The sequence below is a fragment of the Ixodes scapularis genome, unplaced genomic scaffold, assembly GCF_016920785.2.
Source record: "Ixodes scapularis isolate PalLabHiFi unplaced genomic scaffold, ASM1692078v2 PGA_scaffold0__279_contigs__length_252992795, whole genome shotgun sequence".
In the NCBI taxonomy this organism is placed as follows: Eukaryota; Metazoa; Arthropoda; class Arachnida; order Ixodida; family Ixodidae; genus Ixodes; species Ixodes scapularis.
In genome coordinates, this window is record NW_024609835.1 from 10,073,345 (window position 1) to 10,092,915 (window position 19,571).

At 49.9% G+C, this 19,571-nt stretch overlaps 1 protein-coding gene across 1 annotated transcript in view; it reads right to left on the reverse strand.

Annotated features, from left to right (window-relative positions):
- The window catches only part of LOC8029595 (delta(14)-sterol reductase TM7SF2), an 86,154-nt gene that overhangs the window by 30,216 nt on the left and 36,367 nt on the right, over positions 1 to 19,571 (reverse strand). Inside the window, exons 3-6 of the mRNA XM_042290822.1 lie at positions 13,024 to 13,147; positions 10,884 to 11,079; positions 7,075 to 7,269; positions 1,013 to 1,116 (exon numbers count right to left, since the gene is read on the reverse strand). Of these exons, the coding sequence (XP_042146756.1) occupies positions 1,013 to 1,116; positions 7,075 to 7,269; positions 10,884 to 11,079; positions 13,024 to 13,147 (619 nt within the window). The remainder of the gene's footprint in view (positions 1 to 1,012; positions 1,117 to 7,074; positions 7,270 to 10,883; positions 11,080 to 13,023; positions 13,148 to 19,571) is intronic.

The following is a 19,571-nucleotide window of genomic DNA, read 5'->3' on the forward strand; positions in this document are numbered from 1 at the left end:
TTAGATCTATTTTTTTTTTTTTTAGAAACAGTGGTGATTACTGGTCTGACGAGAAACACTACTGGTCTGACGACTTTAAATCTTCTCGTCCCGTCTCACGGCAACTAGGAAACGTTTCAAAATATCTCGTCCCGAAATGCTACACACGATATGGCAAGAATATGCGTTCCTTCTACGTTCCACATATTTTTAATCTATTACCAGCAGATCTCTCGAGCCTTACTTCGAAGAAAAAACTAAAAAAGCGCCTCCGCCATATGCATATAATAAAATAAAAAGTTTAATGATCCTTCTTTTTGTCACATTTCTATGGTGTTTGTTTGTGTGAGTGTGCCCTTTTTTGTCACTCCACTAGACTCATCATCTGGAAGTTCTGTGCCTCACATTTTTGTGCCGATATTTGAATGTGCCGCGAAAAGACGGGCAGAAAAAGCTTTCACTTTTTTCTTTCCTGACACTGTGTTTTGAAAAGTCTACGATTTTTTACTAATGATTTATATTGATCAGTACTACTGAAGGGAACATTTACTGCGATCTTCCGTCGTTTTAACTTTTTTTTTTCTTCCTTAACCGACTATGTCACCAATTCTACCTATAAGGGTTCAGTCACAGAAGCCCTTGTCGGCTTTGACGAACCAGACTTCTTCATCATGGGTATATATCCTCGAAAACAAATGTGTCGTTGTTATTATTATTATTATTATTATTATTATTATTATTATTATAGAAACAATAGCTCATTTCCCAGACACTTTGGCGAAGTAAGGGTAAAAAAATAATTTCGATAAGAACATGAAAAAGTCATCAGGTCATTTCGGCGATCAGACAGAAGGTTACAATGCGTATAAACTAACGCGTTGTTATTTATTACAGGCGCCTCTGTCGACAGGAGAGGCACTGCGCATGCGCGGAAACTTGCTTTTCGAAGCATTTGCACAGGTGCTTTTCCCTAGCCAGAAACGTCTCCCCATCGTGGTACTGGGCATTTGTGTGCGGAGAAAGATCGCCTCACCCATCCGAGGAGGCCGCAACGGAACGAGAGGGTGGCCAGGTCGTAAAGCTCGCCGATGCGTGGGGACAACTCCCGGCCGAACACGAAGTCGTGGAGCACGTTCCCTGGAGGGAGAGTCACCATCACCCCGTTCACCCCGTTCACACACTTGCGTCTGCTTACGACCGAGCTCTTGTGACCTCTGACGACGAGAGAACACTAGAGAGCACGCTGGCACCATTTATGAGTTGACCCTGGAACTGCATTTCCCTAGAGCGAGGGTTTGGCGGTATTTGCGAAATCAAATGTACGTTGTATCTATGAGAGATGGTCGTTTATAATCGTGGAGGTAGGAATAAGAGGAGGCGACACACGGGCTCAAGCCAGGCAAACGAGAAATTCCCCAGGGGAAGCCGGAAGTAGAGGTCGCTGTCGGTGAGAACGTCCCCGAGGGTGCCCATGTACGTTTAATAGCGCCTTTTGGTTTTGGTCATTGGTACGGGGTGCGTCCCTCCAAACCGGAAGCCTCTCCCGGCTTCTCCTCTGGTGGCGTCATGTCGCTTCCAGAAGTTTCCTAGCTCCATGTTTTTAACATTAGAAAAATGTTCTCGAGCCAAGAAAGAATGATGCGCGAATAAATTGAAAATATACGGAAACCACTGAAAGTGTCTAGGACTGCCTGATAGGTGGAGTCAGTATGTTCTCTCAACGTAAAATATTTTAAGAGGTTTAAAAAAAAAAAAAAAAAAAAAAAAACTGACTCCTCAAAATTTGCATTTTTTTTGTCTACAGCGATTCAGAACGTGTCATTAACCCCCACTCCCCCCCCCCCCCCCGCCCCCCCCCCCCCCCCCCCAAAAAAAAAGGTTGTCACGTAAAAAAACAAGAACAACGACAACAACAACAACAACAACCACGCTATAGTGAAGTCGCGTGTTTTTTATTTTAATTTTTGCCGTTTTCCTTTTTTACTGGAACTTCCTCGCTTCTTTGGGGATGATGTAATAAAAGCAGAAATTTAAAGGCTTCGTAAGCTACATTTCTATAACATTGAATAACAACATTCCTGAAGCATATTTCTTTCGACGCAATTTCTAATTCTTTCGAAATATAGAAAAGCGGAAAAGCGGAGCCCGGAAGTGTCAGTGACAAAATCGGTCGTTGCCGCACCCCAGTGTCCTCCTCCTTTATCTGTTCTTGCAACATGGCGGCGCATGGCAGCTGCGATGTCGGGGGTGATCGCGCAGTCGAAAACAAATCAGACAAAGTGTTTTTTCTTTTTTTTTTTTCGGTGCCTGATGGCTTTTCGATCTTCAAAAGGAAATCGCCGAGCGTTCGAAACAACTGGGCTCGGTTACTCACGGCACACCTGATCAGAAACAGGGGGATACCGATGTAGTCACCGTGTCGTCGGCACTTTCGGATCCGGCACAACTGGAGTAGCCTCTCACGCAACACTGGCCCGACATGACCCTCACGTCGCTCGCAGAAGTTCCCTACACATAACGCCCGTTCACACACTTGTGTTTGACTACGACCGACTTCGACACGACCCGTTCTAAAGCACCGTTCACACGTATGCAACCGAGTAAGACCGAGAGAGACCAGACCGGTTTTTAAGCCTCTTAAGACGTCTTAGGACCAGCTCCGCTGCAGCGCATCCGGTCCTAAGAAGACGCAAGAGGCTTAAAAACCGGTCTGGTCTTTCTCGGTCGTACTCGGTTGCATATAGCGCCGTTCACATTCTTGCGACCGAGTAAGACCGAGAGAGACCAGACCGGATTTTAAGCCTCTTGCGACGTCTTAGGACCGGATGCGATGTAGCGGAGCTGGTCCTAAGAGATCGCAAGAGGCTTAAAAACCGGTCTGGTCTCTCTCGGTCGTACTCGGTTGCATATAGCGCCGTTCACATTCTTGCGACCGAGTAGGACCGAGAGAGACCAGACCGGTTTTTAAGCCTCTTGCGACGTCTTAGGACCGGATTCGATGTAGCGAAGCTGGTCCTAAGAGATCGCAAGAGGCTTAAAAACCGGTCCGGTCTCTATCGGTCGTACTCGGTTGCATATAGCGCCGTTCACATTCTTGCGACCGAGTAAGACCGAGAGAGACCAGACCGGATTTTAAGCCTCTTGCGACGTCTTAGGACCGGATGCGATGTAGCGGAGCTGGTCCTAAGAGATCGCAAGAGGCTTAAAAACCGGTCTGGTCTTTCTCGGTCGTACTCGGTTGCATATAGCGCCGTTCACATTCTTGCGACCGAGTAAGACCGAGAGAGACCAGACCGGATTTTAAGCCTCTTGCGACGTCTTAGGACCGGATGCGATGTAGCGAAGCTGGTCCTAAGAGATCGCAAGAGGCTTAAAAACCGGTCTGGTCTTTCTCGGTCGTACTCGGTTGCATATAGCGCCGTTCACATTCTTGCGACCGAGTAAGACCGAGAGAGACCAGACCGGATTTTAAGCCTCTTGCGACGTCTTAGGACCGGATGCGATGTAGCGGAGCTGGTCCTAAGAGATCGCAAGAGGCTTAAAAACCGGTCTGGTCTCTCTCGGTCGTACTCGGTTGCATATAGCGCCGTTCACATTCTTGCGACCGAGTAGGACCGAGAGAGACCAGACCGGTTTTTAAGCCTCTTGCGACGTCTTAGGACCGGATTCGATGTAGCGAAGCTGGTCCTAAGAGATCGCAAGAGGCTTAAAAACCGGTCCGGTCTCTATCGGTCGTACTCGGTTGCATATAGCGCCGTTCACATTCTTGCGACCGAGTAAGACCGAGAGAGACCAGACCGGATTTTAAGCCTTGTGCGGCGTCTTAGGACCGGATGCGATGTAGCGGAGCTGGTCCTAAGAGATCGCAAGAGGCTTAAAAACCGGTCTGGTCTCTCTAGGTCTTGCTCGGTCGCAAGAGTGTGAACGGGCCTTATGCGTGAACGGGCTTTTAAGCCTCCTGTGTCGGCTTACGACAAGCAGTGTTGCTGCGGAACCGGTCGTAAGCCGTCAGGAAAGGCTTAAAAACCGGTTTTTAGTCTCTCCGGTCCTAACAAGTGGTGAACGGGCCTCTAAAGGCTCATTCACTCAGTTGCGTTGGAGCGGGACGGCAACCCGTTCCGTCTTATTAGGGAGTTTGCGTAGATCGCGTTTTTCCCTCCGCTAAGCCCTGCGCAACGAAGAAGCCGCTACTGCGCCTGCGCGCCGATGGCCTTGACTGTAGAGTTTCGGGTATCGTAGCGGGTTGCGGAGAGCGTTGCGGGACGGCGAAAACGATCTACCAAAACTCCCTCTTAAGACTGCTTCCATCGAGGTGTTCCTATGGCGACTCTTACGACGAGCCAATAGGGAAGACTGGTGCTACACGACGCGACACAGCTGTGTGAACGAGTCTTACAGGGACACTGGCACTCCCCCCGCCCCCACACACACACACAAATATTTTATTTTTGCCAGGCGATCTATTATGGAGTTAGAAGACTATCCAATCAAGATTTTGCTCATATGTCATGTACAATGACGTGTGAGCTCATATGTCATGTACATGGCATATGAGAATATATCTCATATGTCATGTACAAAAAGAGACCATGGCGAGCATAAATACCCTGCCAGTGTCACTTTAAGTGCACGACCTCACACAGTTTAAAAGCGTTTTAAACCGCCCAAAGAGCGCCAACTAAATTTCGAAGCCCGAAAGGAAAGCGTCCGCGATCGGCTCTGCGCAGAAGAGGCGCGCGCGTAACCAATGAACTTTGAGAGGTTCGCGGAGAGCGGGAAGGATACGACGTTTCCCGTTTGGATACACAAGAAAAAAGCGAGGGAAGCACGGCTAGGGCCTTGACGGCACTCTCATGGGCGGGAGTTTCAAATTCGGGTTGTTTCTTTTCTTTACAAAGACGTAGTTTCCAAACCTAAATTTTATAGGGTGATGTCAAGGCATCGTCTCGGTTCAACAAAGGCCTTGCCTTTGCTGAACCGATATTTGGATTTCGCAAAAGAAGGCCGCAGAACCGTTAAACGGGACGCTAGAAACTCCAAACCATCACTCATACATCGTTATCTATAACGGATGGCCGTTTAGTTGGAAAGGAAGGGCGCGCACAAGCGAGGAATGTGACGTCATGATTCTCTTCGAACAGGTGAGAATGAGGGGAAGCGGCCTCGTTTCCCTCCTCCTCGCTTCGGTTCACCTACTCGGGGGGACGAAGCGAGGAGGAGAGGGAATGAGAATCGTGACGTCACATGTCCCGTTGGCCTCGTTGGCCGTGTTCAATCGCACACTTCTTTGCCAAGAATACGGCCATCTGTTAGAGATACCGCTGTATGAGTGATTTTTGGAGGTTTTTCAGTGTCCCGCCTATCACTCCAACCTTGTTTTCTGAGGTACAAACTTCGGTTCAGCATCCCTTTAAGCGTGTCCTGAAGCAGCATGCGGCTGCCAATCCGTACTGGCTTCTAACCATTCGTGAAACCAAATTCTCACGTGGCTCTGCGCACGCGTTTACACACAGGCACTTTGAAAAGTTGCAGACACAGCTCCGGGACCCACTCGGTACACCAATCTTCGGTCTTCCAAGTAACTTGCCAATAAGAAAGGCGAGAGGCATCGCACCTTCGATCGCCATGAATGAAAAAGGTGCCCGCGTATTTTGCCACTAACGTTGCTCGACCATTGAAGCATGGCACAGATCGCCATATTCATTCTTTGAACGGATCAAAGGAATGCTGCAGTGACTCGGGTTGCGAGTGCGCCATGAGAGGAGCTTTTGAAAGTGTGCGTCCGTATTCCCACAGCGACGGCGCCTGTAGGCGTAGTGGGCTCAAAATCTGCCAAGTGACAGCTACGTTGCAATGAAGTTCGAATGCTTTCGAGCATGTGCTATCGAGTACGAACGAAACGCGAACGGTGGAGCGCGTGGTTTGCAATAGATGCTGCGCCCTAGAGGGCTGTCGGGACGGGAGAGGAAGAGTGGTTGTTTGGGCGAGTTGGTTTGACATCTTATACAATCTTGTGCGCAACAAAGACGAGGACAAAAGCAGAGAAGAGGAGACAACAAGGCGCAACTTTCAACTGAATTTTATTGAAAACGTGTTCCGGTATATATATAGTCTCAACCATCGTTACAATGACAAAAAAAAAAAACAAAAAAAAACACCATGACAGAGCATAACTGGGAAACAACACTATCTCGTTCTCAGGAAAAACAATTCCTTCTCCGATAATGCGATCGACGGCATAGCAACACACATGTCTCCTAAATAATCAATGTGCTCGGCTTCTATGATTTCGCGTGTTACCGCTGACTTGCATTTCCCAATTTTTACGCATTCATCCAACAGTCCCTCCTCCTCCTCCTTCTACTTCTACTTCTACTTTTGTCTTTTTTTGTTGTCATTGTAACGATGGTTGAGACTATATATATACCGGAACACGTTTTCAATAAAATTCAGTTGAAAGTTGCGCCTTGTTGTCTCCTCTTCTCTGCTTTTGTCCTCGTCTTTGTTGCGCACAAGATTGTATAAGACGGGAGAGCAGGGCCGTACCCAGAAAAAAATTTCGGGGGGGGGTTTCGAGGACAACGGCGGCCATTTTGTCTTATTTTCGCCTATGAATCATGTGCATCGGTGGTATATAATGGAGAGTTATAGCAATCCGAAGAACCGGTCCCGGTTTGGTACCCGGTAGCCGACCGGTGCCACTGCGCGTGCGCAGAGGTGGAGATTAAAATCGGCTGGCTGCCAGTGCACCGACCAGGGCCGTACCCAGAAAAGAATTTCGGGGGGGGGGGGGGGGGTTAGAACCCCCTATCTCCCCCCCCCTGGTTACGGCCCTGCGGGAGAGGAAGTTGCGAGTGTGCGCCGAGGATGGTCCTCGTGGCTCCCGTCTCCACTCCGCAGTTTCCCCAGTTCCTCGTAGCTTCTAAATAGCGCCGCCTGCGTCGAAGGCCACGTGCTCCGCTGTTGGCATTTCATTCGCACCCGATAGCACTACATATGGCCTCTTGCACTGTAAAAGCAGCTATTTCCTAACGTCACTTTTTGTAAGCACACTGGAGAGAAAAAGTGCTCGTAAGAGGCGAGAAGGAGGCGCACCGGTGTTGCCGGCAGGGTGACGGTGGTCGCGCCGCGCCGTCCGCCCCTTGACGTAGAGCAGCGCCGAGAGGACCGCCGACGTGGCCAGCGCCGTCAGGAGGAGGTGCAGGCTGTACCGGTACGGTATCGTCATGGGGAAGCGCCAGTAGAGGAGCACTCCGAACACCATGGCGGTGCCCACCAGGTTCACCCAGCCTGAACAACACACGCGCACCGGAATCGTCTTAGGGGACACGGACACAGTCGTTACACTACGCGACCGCGTCTCGGACCACCCGTCGAGATCGAGGGAGGTTCGGGATCTATTCAAAACCTCCTTGTTTTGGAGCTATTGCAAAGGCACATGTTGTCTTAGTAGTGCTAAGGAAACTTTTGTCGGCATCCAGGTGCCTGGCACACGCTACCGCCCATGATCGCGGTCCAGCGTAAACATGTGAACGGACCTATACGGTCTTTTTTCTTTAGAAATACTCAGCCCGCCCGTTCAAGGTATTGTTATTGCTCTGCGTTCCCTAGGTGCCATACCTTCTAGGTGTGTTTTCCACAGCGCAGCATGCCCAGAGCAAGCTCTGTCTATCATCTGCCAAAAGAGCAGTATACAGAATGCTTGCGGCGAACTTGGCAGCAAGCTTCGGCGCCAGCGAATACTAGCTAAGTATGACTTTCACGTGACGTTACTTCGCTTTGATGGTGCTTACTCCTCTAATACACAAGGTGTTTCTCTTTAAGCTTAACAAAGTTGTCAAAAACAAACAACGTGAAAGGTATATTAATACGGTTTGTGCAGGTGTGTTTTATGGCCAAAGGGGATATAATATAGAAGGCTAATCGTCACAATAAGTAAATTAATCTATAAAAATTTAACTAACTTTGGAATAAGTGAAAGTAGACAGATGGTTTAAATTAGAAATTAGCTGGGCGTCATCAAAAACCAATAAATAAAGACTTTGAGCACGTGGGAACTGCAGCAGTGCGTAAAGTTACCACTCGTGAAACAGGCACAAGGCTGGGGTGAGAAAAACGTTCAGCCTTTTTACTGCCCTGAAGAAGGAATACCAGCGGAGCTGTACTCGATACACTGTGCGCATCTTCTTTGCAGTCGTCTTTTTTTCGCGCTGTTTCCTATACGATGAATTCCCACCAACGCGCCCAACATATATCCATTCTTCTATTATAGCTGGAAAGGTGGCCGCCATCTCCGAGCGACGGCGGAAACCATACTGATTGTGTGCTTGCCGCCGTAGCTTATAGATGGCGGTAGCTGTCCAGGTAGGTTTGTGTCGACATACCTACACGGACACGATCCTGGGGAACCTAGCCCTTAACAGCTCCGCTGTCAAACACGGATGATGAAGCGCCGTTCACACACTTGCAACCGAGTAGGACCGAGAGAGACAAGACAGGTTTTAAGCCTCTTCCGACGGCATAGGACCGGGTGCGCTGCTGCGGAGCAGGCCCTACACCGTCGCAAGAAGCTTAAAAACTGGTCTTGTCTCTCTCGGTCCTACTCGGTTGCAAGTGCGTGAACGGCGCTTTAGGGCCGAAAAAATTGCGCGGGAGAGTTATCGAACCGCAATAAAATGCTTAGATGGGCCAGTTGGTACATCATGGGAAATAACCGCCAAAAGAACAGGGACAAAGAGTAGAATAACAACGACACAGGGCGCACTCTGAACTGAATTTATTAGGTGGTGGTGGTGGTGCGCCGTTTAGGTTTTACGTCACCTAGGTTAGCCTAGCCCCAATTAGCTGGCATGGGCAGGTGACGAGCTCTTAAACTGAATTTATTAGGAAAAACACAAACTTATATACCAACGGGAGCACAGCCGTAAGATACCACACGTCACGTTAGTCCCCGCCCAGACCACGTTTCAAATATTCAAACTCATCCGTAGACAGAGCCAGAGATGTATCGCTAATGCATTTTTCACCCCTACTCCTAATCTCAAGTGCCTCGTGAAGCTCGCATGACACTTTGTTTTTGTACTTCGCCAATATTTTCGTGCTGTCAAATGACGGGGCGCAAGTGCATCTGTTGCAATGTATACAGCCAAATGTCCTGACGGTGTGGTTCTTGTTGAAGCGGCATGCTCGCGGACCCGATCATTGATACATCTTCCAGTTTGCCCTACATAGCTTAAACCACACGTCATTGGGATTTCGTAAACGACGGCGGTTTGTGCAATCAGTGTATTTATTCCTATGCTTGGTATTGCACGGGCCTGTTATCGGTTGGGGGTCATTGATTCTCCCGCATAATCGCGACATTTTGTTAGGCACTGAAAATACGACCGGGACATCACAGCGCCCAGCCACCTTCTTAAGATTATGTGAGACAGCGTGCATATATGGTATCACCACAGGCCGTATGCTGCTCTTTTCGCGCGGTGGTTTCTGCGTCCCCTTCAACTTCTTTATCAAGCTCCCAGCCACTTCGACCAATCAGCTCGTCGGGAAACCCCCTTTTTGCAGACGATCTACTTGTCTAACAAAACTATCCTGGGCGCTATGCAGGCAAGACTTTCTGAGAGAAGCCTCCATGCACGAGATCGCGATGCCTCTCTTCACGAGCTTGGAGTGGCAGAAATCAAAGGGAAGTATCCCCTTCTTAGATCTAGGGGAGTACTCCCAGCAAATATGCTCACCTAGAAAACTGAGCTTGAGGTCAAGAAATTGCATAATTCCGTCTTTGGGTGTCTCGTGAGTAAATGACAATCCGTGGCAGCAAGAATTGAATACCCAGGATAGTTTTGTTAGAGAAGTAGATCGTCTGCGAAAAGGGGGTTTCCCAACGAGCTCATTGGTCGAAGTGGCTTGGAGCTTGATAAAGAAGTTCAAGGTTGAACACTTCCGCAACGCGTATTTTGCACCACCAGGGTTAATTATCCGTTTCAAAAGATGAGTGGGATGGAGTTCGTTCTGAGCATGCGCTGTGAACAGCGTACTCAGATATAATGTTTACTGGTGCTTCCTCCGAAGTGTATCAGTTGGATAGCATAAAAATTACGCGGACGATCATGGGGCGTGATGCGAATGGAGAGCGTCAGCTGGTGCGAAATTTCGATGATAGTGCGTGGTGCTCCCGCGTATGCTTCGGCCTCCCCATGTTTGTGCGTGGGGCGTGGAAAGACGGACGTGGAAAGATTTGGGATCAGGCAGCACGAACACTGCGTAGGCACGTAGCACATACCTTAAAGGCAGTCAGGTAACTGCCCAGGTACGACGACTGAAGAGCCTTGCAGCAAGCTGCCGGCAAAGACACCAGGGCCGGCTTGCTGAAAGCATAGTCTTAGTTGAGACTGCTCAAAGAAAGCGCTGCCAAGGCTAGCGCTCGAGCTTAAACAGAGTCTCAGACGCTCGCGCGCCCGAGCGTTGGCAGCGGTTGCTTTGAGCAGTCTCAACTGAGTCACTACTTCTAACAAGCCGGCCCACAGGTCTGGCGTCACCGACAACCGATCACCCATAGAACAATTAACACTATACACGTTCTCGCGGACGCGCTGCACAAATTGCTTGGTCGCACCAGCGCGTCCATTCTTCGCTTGGTAACGTTCTCTTCTACGTGCCGCTTCACGTTCACGCACAGCATAATCAGGACGTCAAATGCATTGCATCCCAACACGGAGGGTGAGACCGAGTGCCGAGTGGCCGGGCGACCGAAGGCGAGAAAGAGCAGGTGGCGCCCTTCCCCGTTGCCAAAGTCAACTGCGATAAGCGCGCGCATGCTCCGTTCGTTTTCTGCGACACGGCACTCGCCCAATAAAAGCTCAGTACAGCTAATATAGCTGACGCTGTCAAAAGGTGCCTGCCGTTGAGGCGGTGCTTGTAGGTCACGTGGCCCACGAACAGCTTGGACGGGAAGCCGTGCACGACGCGCCCCAGTGGAACCGCCTGCAGCGTCGCCTGGCCCAGGAGGAACAGAGCGTAGGCGACGAACAGCTTCCAGCGCAGCAGGGGGCCCTGGCCTTTCGGCAACGCGGGCGCTTGCAGGATCGTGCAGCGTTGCTGCGGGCAATACAGGGCATCCGCGTGAGTCACAACCGTACGGTTGATGGCAAATATATTTATTTCAGAAGGAGATTGGGGGAGGAAAGAATGTGTTTATCCCAATCCCAGGATTTTACTGGCCTCCAGCGCTGGGGTGGCCCTCTCTGCCAGCAGATGCTGGCAGTCAGGGATCGCGGCCGAACGGGCTTCGAGTAGAAAAAGTGTGCCTAGATTGCAGAGTGTTTCCAACTGCTCGATTGCGGTCACGTGATTTATGGGTCGCGTTTGCAATGCAAGCTGGGAAGAGGACGCGAAAGCGTTGGTCGTGCGCAAGCGTCCTCGCACCCGTTTTTCTCCTCGATCGCCGCGCGATAACGCAATGCATTCGCACTGTCAGCCAATCTGCGAGGAGGCGTCCGCTATTAAATTACAAACGCTCACCATGGTTTGAGTCAATTTTAGAGCCCAGCTCTTAGGCGCCCGTTTCCGGCTTGAGCGGCGTCGGCGTCGCCGTCGGCGTAACCGCGCGTTGTATTATGAAAAACGTCCCATGATGCAACGCGCGGGTCTCACTCGTGACCCGCACGTTGCATCGTGGAACGTTTTCTACAATGACGTCACACGTGACGTCACGCGTGACGTCCCGGTGACTCGTGAATGTCGCGACGAAGGTCACGACCTTCACTTCACGAGGCCTTCACGAGTGACGTCACGAGGGTGGAGGCAGGGAGGGAGAGGAGGATGGAGAAGAGGGGAGTGAGGAGGAGAGGAGGGAAGGGGGAGAAGACGAGGAGGAGGGGAGGGGGAGAGGGTAAGGAGGAAGAAGAGGGTCATACCCTCCTCTCCGTCCCCTCCCCTCCCCCTTCTCAAGAGCTGGGTCTAATTCGGCATTACAGAGAGTTGTAAACGCTCTTTCATGTTCTTATAGTCTTTAATTTGATTGGAAATGGGAAGATCACATCAATAATTTCAAAAACCCTTTCTCAACCGCTTGCCAAAATATTTAATAAACGTGAAAATTTTTCCGTGGAGTTCGTAAGTTTTCAAATTACGCCGGGAGCGTAAGTTACGTAGAGCGGCTTTCTCTTGGCAACGCTGAAAAATCTCTACTTTTCTCTATCCGTGAGCATTAGCCGCGCGAGGGCGAAAAGGAGGCCTGAACGTGCAGTTAGAACGCAGGCGAGCTGGTACAAATGTAAGGCACGCTGGACCACAGCACACGAAGAGGGCACATCGTGTATGTCTTATTTCGTGCCTTGGTCTCTTAATGCTCTACACGTTAGAGGAGACAATTTTCCGAAGCAGGCAGACAATCGAGCCCGCCGTCAGTTCGCTCTGAAAAGGCGCTAGTCCTTCGGAGGCTTCACCTAGAGAGATACCACCTAGAATATAAGGCCCACTCATTACGTCATTGTCAGTGAATCCCCGCCCAAAGCTGGAAACACGCACGCCTGAGTTTCACCAGAGCTCAATGCAAAGCGACAGACGCGTGCGTCTTGGCGTCGCCGCGTGCTATGCGGAGCGCGAGTTCGTCTGCTTCTTCTGCAGGGGTTGTGGTGACGTCAGAACGCCGAGCTCTGATTGGCTGTTATTGAAGGATAGCGGGTAGGCCTCAAGGCGGCTTACTTCGAGGTCTATTTACTATCCTTAAATCAGAGCCAATCAGAGCTCGGCGCTCTGACGTCACCACAACCCCTGCAGAAGAAGCAGACGAACTCGCGCTCCGCATGGCTTCGCGCTCCTTGCGAGACGCTACGAGACTTGCTAGCGACGATGCTGCCGCAAGCTCGGGGATGCTGCGTATATCCACAAGTAATGGCGTTTTTTTTTTGCGTTTTTTTTTTTGGGGGGGGGGGGGGGGCGGGGGGAACAACGCAGATTTTGCATTTTAAATGGTATTGCCTAAAGTCACTGCATATGTTAGTTTAGCTAAAGGTGCCATACACAGTGGCCCATCCTCACCTGGTTGCAGAGCAGGTAGAGGAGCACGGTGAGCAGAGGCGTTAGTAGCATCCAGAAGAGGGCGCGCAGGCTGGTCCGCCAGCAGCCCGCGGCCCCGGCCTGCTGGAGTGGGGCGAAGTGCACCCTGGGAACCGCGTAGTCCGAGCTCTCACCGGTCTCCCGATGTTGCTGACCACTGAGCGTCAGACCGGAGCTCAAGCCTCCCGCCAGCTACGGGCACGTCGAGCGTCCGGATAAAGAACAACGGGATGAGAATCCTAGTCGATAAGTATCCTTACATAAATGTCATATATGGCCAAACCAAGATCTGACCAAATAAGGCCAGATGTATATAATATTGCTGTATACGACCTTACTCGCTCAATTCTTGATACGACCATATATGTCATTACTGTATCGGTAAGATCTGTGAAACGTAAGTTGAAGACGTCGAATTCGAAAAAGGTGCGAGAGTCTAGAGAATCGGCACCTTATAACTCGTGCGCGTCGAGTTATTTTTGTTTGTTTTATTTGTAGCAGTGACGGAATCGCTGAATAAAATTGCGCCATCGCTTCACCGCTTGCCGAGCGCGAAAGGGAAGGAGCAGAGAGAAGAAAGAAAGTGGCGTCTTCACTGGCTAAGGAGGAACCTATCGCACACGCAAGCGCCTCATCCGCTCGTCTTGGAGCATCCGCAACGCTGATGTCACAGAAAAACTATTGGACTCCTACGATTTGGGTTTGAACTTTCTTCCGGTATTTCACATGCCGAAAAGTACATTATTATGTGCTCCAGATGCATCGAGCTTAGATGAGGTCAGGATGGACCAGGTCAGAAGTGGACATAGTCTTTCGAGCAGGTGTCAGGTGTAGAAACGCGTCGGTTAACCCCGTTCAATCTTGTGCCTCCGAAATCCTCGGGTATAAACTGCGACGACGCACTCGCAGGGTTCGTCGCCGCAGTTTATACCGTAGGGCTGTAACCTTAAACACAGTCGACATATGGCTTCGATCTCAAGCGTTCTCCAAAGAATGCAAACGTGAAATACAGTTAGTAAAGCAAATATTTTTCCGCGATGATCTTAGGAAAGTACTAACCAAAAACCTCAAAAGGTTTTGGTCTATTATCAATCCTACTGCTCGCGGTGCCAACTTCCCTAACTCCGGACCCTTGTGATCACTTATTACCATCCACAGTGACTGCCTCTACTTTTAACACATATTTCGGTGACATCTTTACACGTGAAACATTGCCAGTGCTTCGCTTACCTAGTTTTGAACGCCCAACAGACATGCGGGATGCTCACCTCTCTATAGGGGTATTTTGAACGTTATTTATCGCCTTCCTCTCAAATCATCTCCTGGCTGTGAAGGAATCACAGCCAGAAAATGAAATCACAGCCAGGAGCCAGAAATTGACGAAACTACATCGGCTAAAATTTTGCTCCTTATTCTTGAACAATACCTGGCCCTTTCTCAACTGTCATCTGACTGGCTAAATCCGAACGTAGTACCTATCTTCAAATCAGGTAATCCGAAAGAGCTAACCAATTACAGGCCTATCTCACTGACTAGTGTATCATGCAAACTTTAAGAGCACATGGTTTTCAGCAACATGATGTCACATTTGGATAGTAACAGCTTGTTTTTCCCTAATCAACATAGATTCCGTAAAAACCTATCTTGTGTTACTCAACTATTCGAACTCGCCTACGATCTTCACAGAACCATGCACTCTTTGAAACAAACTCATGCAATATTCATAGACTTTAAAAAAAAATCTTTATCATTTTTCTTATACCAGATTAATACCCAAACTTTCCCATTTAAACGTGAAAAAATAATATTGTTTCCTCGATTATGGCTCTCTTGTCTAATCGCACCCAATCTGTAACCGTCGATAATACCATTTCCTCTTCATTGAACGTCATCTCTAGCGCCCCTCAGATATCAGTTCTTGGCCTTCTTCTTTTTTTAGCGTATGTAAACGACATTCCTTCTTCTTTATCTTCCTCCATCAGACTCTACGCTGACGACCTTGTCCTCTATCGCAAAGTTACTTCCATAGAGGATTGTAGAATCTTACAAGAGGATCTAGGAAAACTAACAGCTTGGTGTGACTCTTGGCTCATGACGATTAACCAGGATAAATCTAAAATAATTTAATTTTTCATAAAAAAAAGTACAGTCTGTTTTTTATATACTATTTCATCTCGCGAGCTCCAACGGTTGGCCACATTTAAATACTTAGGAGTGTACCCCTCCGAATATATCTAATGGGAGTGTCACGTTGACTACATCACCAAAGATAACAAAACATTGGATTTTTAAGAAAGGATCTGTACCTCGCCAACTGATATGTCAAGCGTTTAGCCTTTACCACGTTAGTACGGACTAAGTTAGAATATGCATCGATCATATGGAACCCATATCAAATATACCACATTAACCAACTCGAGGCTTTCCAGAACCGTGCGGCCCATTTTATTACTCGCAGTTATTCCCGGAATAAAATTTCTTCCTTAAGAGAGTCCATATCTCTCCAAACTCTCGACACTCACAAAAAGATTGGCCGGCTCTCTTTAATGCACAAACTGTACTATAACCCATGGTCACCTACAATATTTATTTCCCCGGCCCATCATATTTCCTCTCTCTTCGATCATCTTTGTAAAGTTGAAGCCATTTTTTTCAGAACTGATGCCTACAAATACTCACCTTTACCACTATGCATTTCTGATTGGAACACTCTGCCCTCTAGCTTCCTGATTACAAGTAACTACAACTATTTCACGCAGCGGGTTGCTGAGTTGATTGAATGATGTCTGTATAGAGATTTTTTTTCTTTATCCATGATTCGGTGTTTTCCTTCAATTTTATTATTAAGCGTGTGACTTTGATGTATCCCCCTTATGTAATGCCTCTTCTAGAGGCCTTTAAGGTAATAAAATGAAAATAAATGAGATGAAAAGGAGGTCTCAAATGCTCACGCCAGAAGTGTCCGTGGCTGCAACGTCATCATGGTTCCGAGGGAAGCTCGACGTAGGTTCCCCGGTGGCCCGGTAGGAAAGCACGTGGGTCTGGTCAATGGTGGCCCTGATCCGAGGCTCGCCCCGAGTTCCGGGGGACCCCGCTAGAGTCTCTGGCCCTCCCGTCGCGTTCACCGACAGCAGCTGGCGGCGACGACGTGGCGGGGAGGTCGTAGGCACCGCCTGGTGCGGCGGGCTTGCGGCGAGTGCGGGAGTGCGGGGCGCACTGGCTTGGGAAGGGCCGCTTCCCTCCGGCCCTTGAGAAGAAGAACCTCGATCAGACGCAATTTGGACGCTAGACTTCTTTCACCTTAAGTTTAGACACAGCCGACGCTCCGACCTGATGGAACCAATCAGATAGCATCTGAAGCGCGCCATCATGGTGTTCGTCGTGTTTCTGTCGGTGTTCTATCATCGGTGAACCATTTATAAGCAGAAAAAGGCGTAGTGACTTGCGCTTTTGACGCTGCTTGATTGGTCCCATTACTAGCATATATCGGCTGCGTCTGAAGTTGAGCCGAAACGAAGTATCGGCACTCGCAAACTCTTGCATACATTGTACCGTCTCACGATGTGCTCTGAACACCTATCACCAGTAAACTTTTCCGTAGTCTAGGAAGGTCGAGCTATATGGCGCCTCCCAGGATCCCTGGGTTCTGCACCGCGAGCTTTCGCTCCACGTGTTCCGAGCTGGTGTGCGCTAGCCCACTCGGTCACCGATCCCCTCTTTGAAAATAGAGTGCGAACGCAAAGAGTCTTTACGTTCTTCAAAAGGATTCGTGATTCATGAGAAGCTGGCTAAAGCCAAGACGAGCGTAGCTAGAAAATGGCAGCTCTCGGGACCGCGGCCACCGCGGCTGCGGCCGATTTGGCGTTCGCCATGAGCGCGACGTCGGCGCCATCGCCGCGACTGCGATTTTCAATAAAGAACGACATTGAACTACTACGTGGGGTGCGCGTCACAAACGGTTTCGAAGATCCAGCAAGGTTGCGACGTGCTAACGTTTCTCGCCTAAAGTGTCAAACGAGACAACTCTTGCCGAGGCGAGTCGCGACGCAAGTGGACACTTCCGATGGACCGCTCGCGTTGCATTCTCATATTTAAATTTAAAAAAAGTCTATAGTGTTATTATGGACCTAAAAACGTTTTTTTGTTTCTCAAGTTAGAGCACTGATTAGCTGCTTGATTAGCTCCAAGAAATCGCAGCATCGACCGCGGTCGGACTTATTGCGAAACGGAGTACAGACCAACCCAACTCACTGACGTCACCCCTACTGAAAAATCTCATTTGTATGAGAAAGTTTTGTGTCCAATAAACACATATGAATCATAGAAGACATACAAGAACATATAAGAATCATATAAGAACTATGAAATAACTATATAAGGTATATAAGACAATATAAAAACCATATTTTGATTTGGCAGCAGCGACGGCCAATAGTTCACGGCACTAAACGCTGAACCACGTATTTGCAGATATCTTGTGCTGCTGCCTCGTCTGTATCATCGGGCAAGGTGCAGGACCGTCGCATCATCTCGGAAACTCTGCCTATCCGTCTGCCTGCCACTTGCCGCTACGCACCAATCGCCTCGCGCATCTACTGGTCTGCGCCGATTACATCATCGAAGCGGTAGCGTAAAAGGGGACCACCATCGACACCACTGTCATTTGGCAGCAGCGACGGCCAACAGTTCACGGCACTAAACGCTGAACCACGTATTTGCAGATATATTGTGCTGCTGCCTCGTCTGTATCATCGGGCAAGGTGCAGGACCGTCGCATCATCTCGGAAACTCTGCCTATCCGTCTGCCTGCCACTTGCCGCTACGCACCAATCGCCTCGCGCATCTACTGGTCTGCGCCGATTACATCATCGAAGCGGTAGCGTAAAAGGGGACCACCATCGACACCACTGTCATTTGGCAGCAGCGACGGCCAACAGTTCACGGCGCTAAACGCTGAACCACGTATTTGCAGATATATTGTGCTGCTGCCTCGTCTGTATCATCGGGCAAGGTGCAGGACCGTCGCATCATCTCGGAAACTCTGCCTATCCGTCTGCCTGCCACTTGCCGCTACGCACCAATCGCCTCGCGCATCTAGTGGTCTGCGCCGATTACATCATCGAAGCGGTAGCGTAAAAGGGGACCACCATCGACACCACTGTCATTTGGCAGCAGCGACGGCCAACAGTTCACGGCACTAAACGCTGAACCACGTATTTGCAGATATATTGTGCTGCTGCCTCGTCTGTATCATCGGGCAAGGTGCAGGACCGTCGCATCATCTCGGAAACTCTGCCTATCCGTCTGCCTGCCACTTGCCGCTACGCACCAATCGCCTCGCGCATCTACTGGTCTGCGCCGATTACATCATCGAAGCGGTAGCGTAAAAGGGGACCACCATCGACACCACCGTCATTTGGCAGCAGCGACGGCCAACAGTCCACGGCACTAAACGCTGAACCACGTATTTGCAGGTATCTTGTGCTGCTGCCTCGTCTGTATCATCGGGCAAGGTGCAGGACCGTCGCATCATCTCGGAAACTCTGCCTATCCGTCTGCCTGCCACTTGCCGCTACGCACCAATCGCCTCGCGCATCTACTGGTCTGCGCCGATTACATCATCGAAGCGGTAGCGTAAAAGGGGACCACCATCGACACCACCGTCATTTGGCAGCAGCGACGGCCAACAGTTCACGGCACTAAACGCTGAACCACGTATTTGCAGATATATTGTGCTGCTGCCTCGTCTGTATCATCGGGCAAGGTGCAGGACCGTCGCATCATCTCGGAAACTCTGCCTATCCGTCTGCCTGCCACTTGCCGCTACGCACCAATCGCCTCGCGCATCTACTGGTCTGCGCCGATTACATCATCGAAGCGGTAGCGTAAAAGGGGACCACCATCGACACCACCGTCATTTGGCAGCAGCGACGGCCAACAGTTCACGGCACTAAACGCTGAACCACGTATTTGCAGATATATTGTGCTGCTGCCTCGTCTGTATCATCGGGCAAGGTGCAGGACCGTCGCATCATCTCGGAAACTCTGCCTATCCGTCTGCCTGCCACTTGCCGCTACGCACCAATCGCCTCGCGCATCTACTGGTCTGCGCCGATTACATCATCGAAGCGGTAGCGTAAAAGGGGACCACCATCGACACCACTGTCATTTGGCAGCAGCGACGGCCAACAGTTCACGGCACTAAACGCTGAACCACGTATTTGCAGATATCTTGTGCTGCTGCCTCGTCTGTATCATCGGGCAAGGTGCAGGACCGTCGCATCATCTCGGAAACTCTGCCTATCCGTCTGCCTGCCACTTGCCGCTACGCACCAATCGCCTCGCGCATCTACTGGTCTGCGCCGATTACATCATCGAAGCGGTAGCGTAAAAGGGGACCACCATCGACACCACCGTCATTTGGCAGCAGCGACGGCCAACAGTTCACGGCACTAAACGCTGAACCACGTATTTGCAGATATATTGTGCTGCTGCCTCGTCTGTATCATCGGGCAAGGTGCAGGACCGTC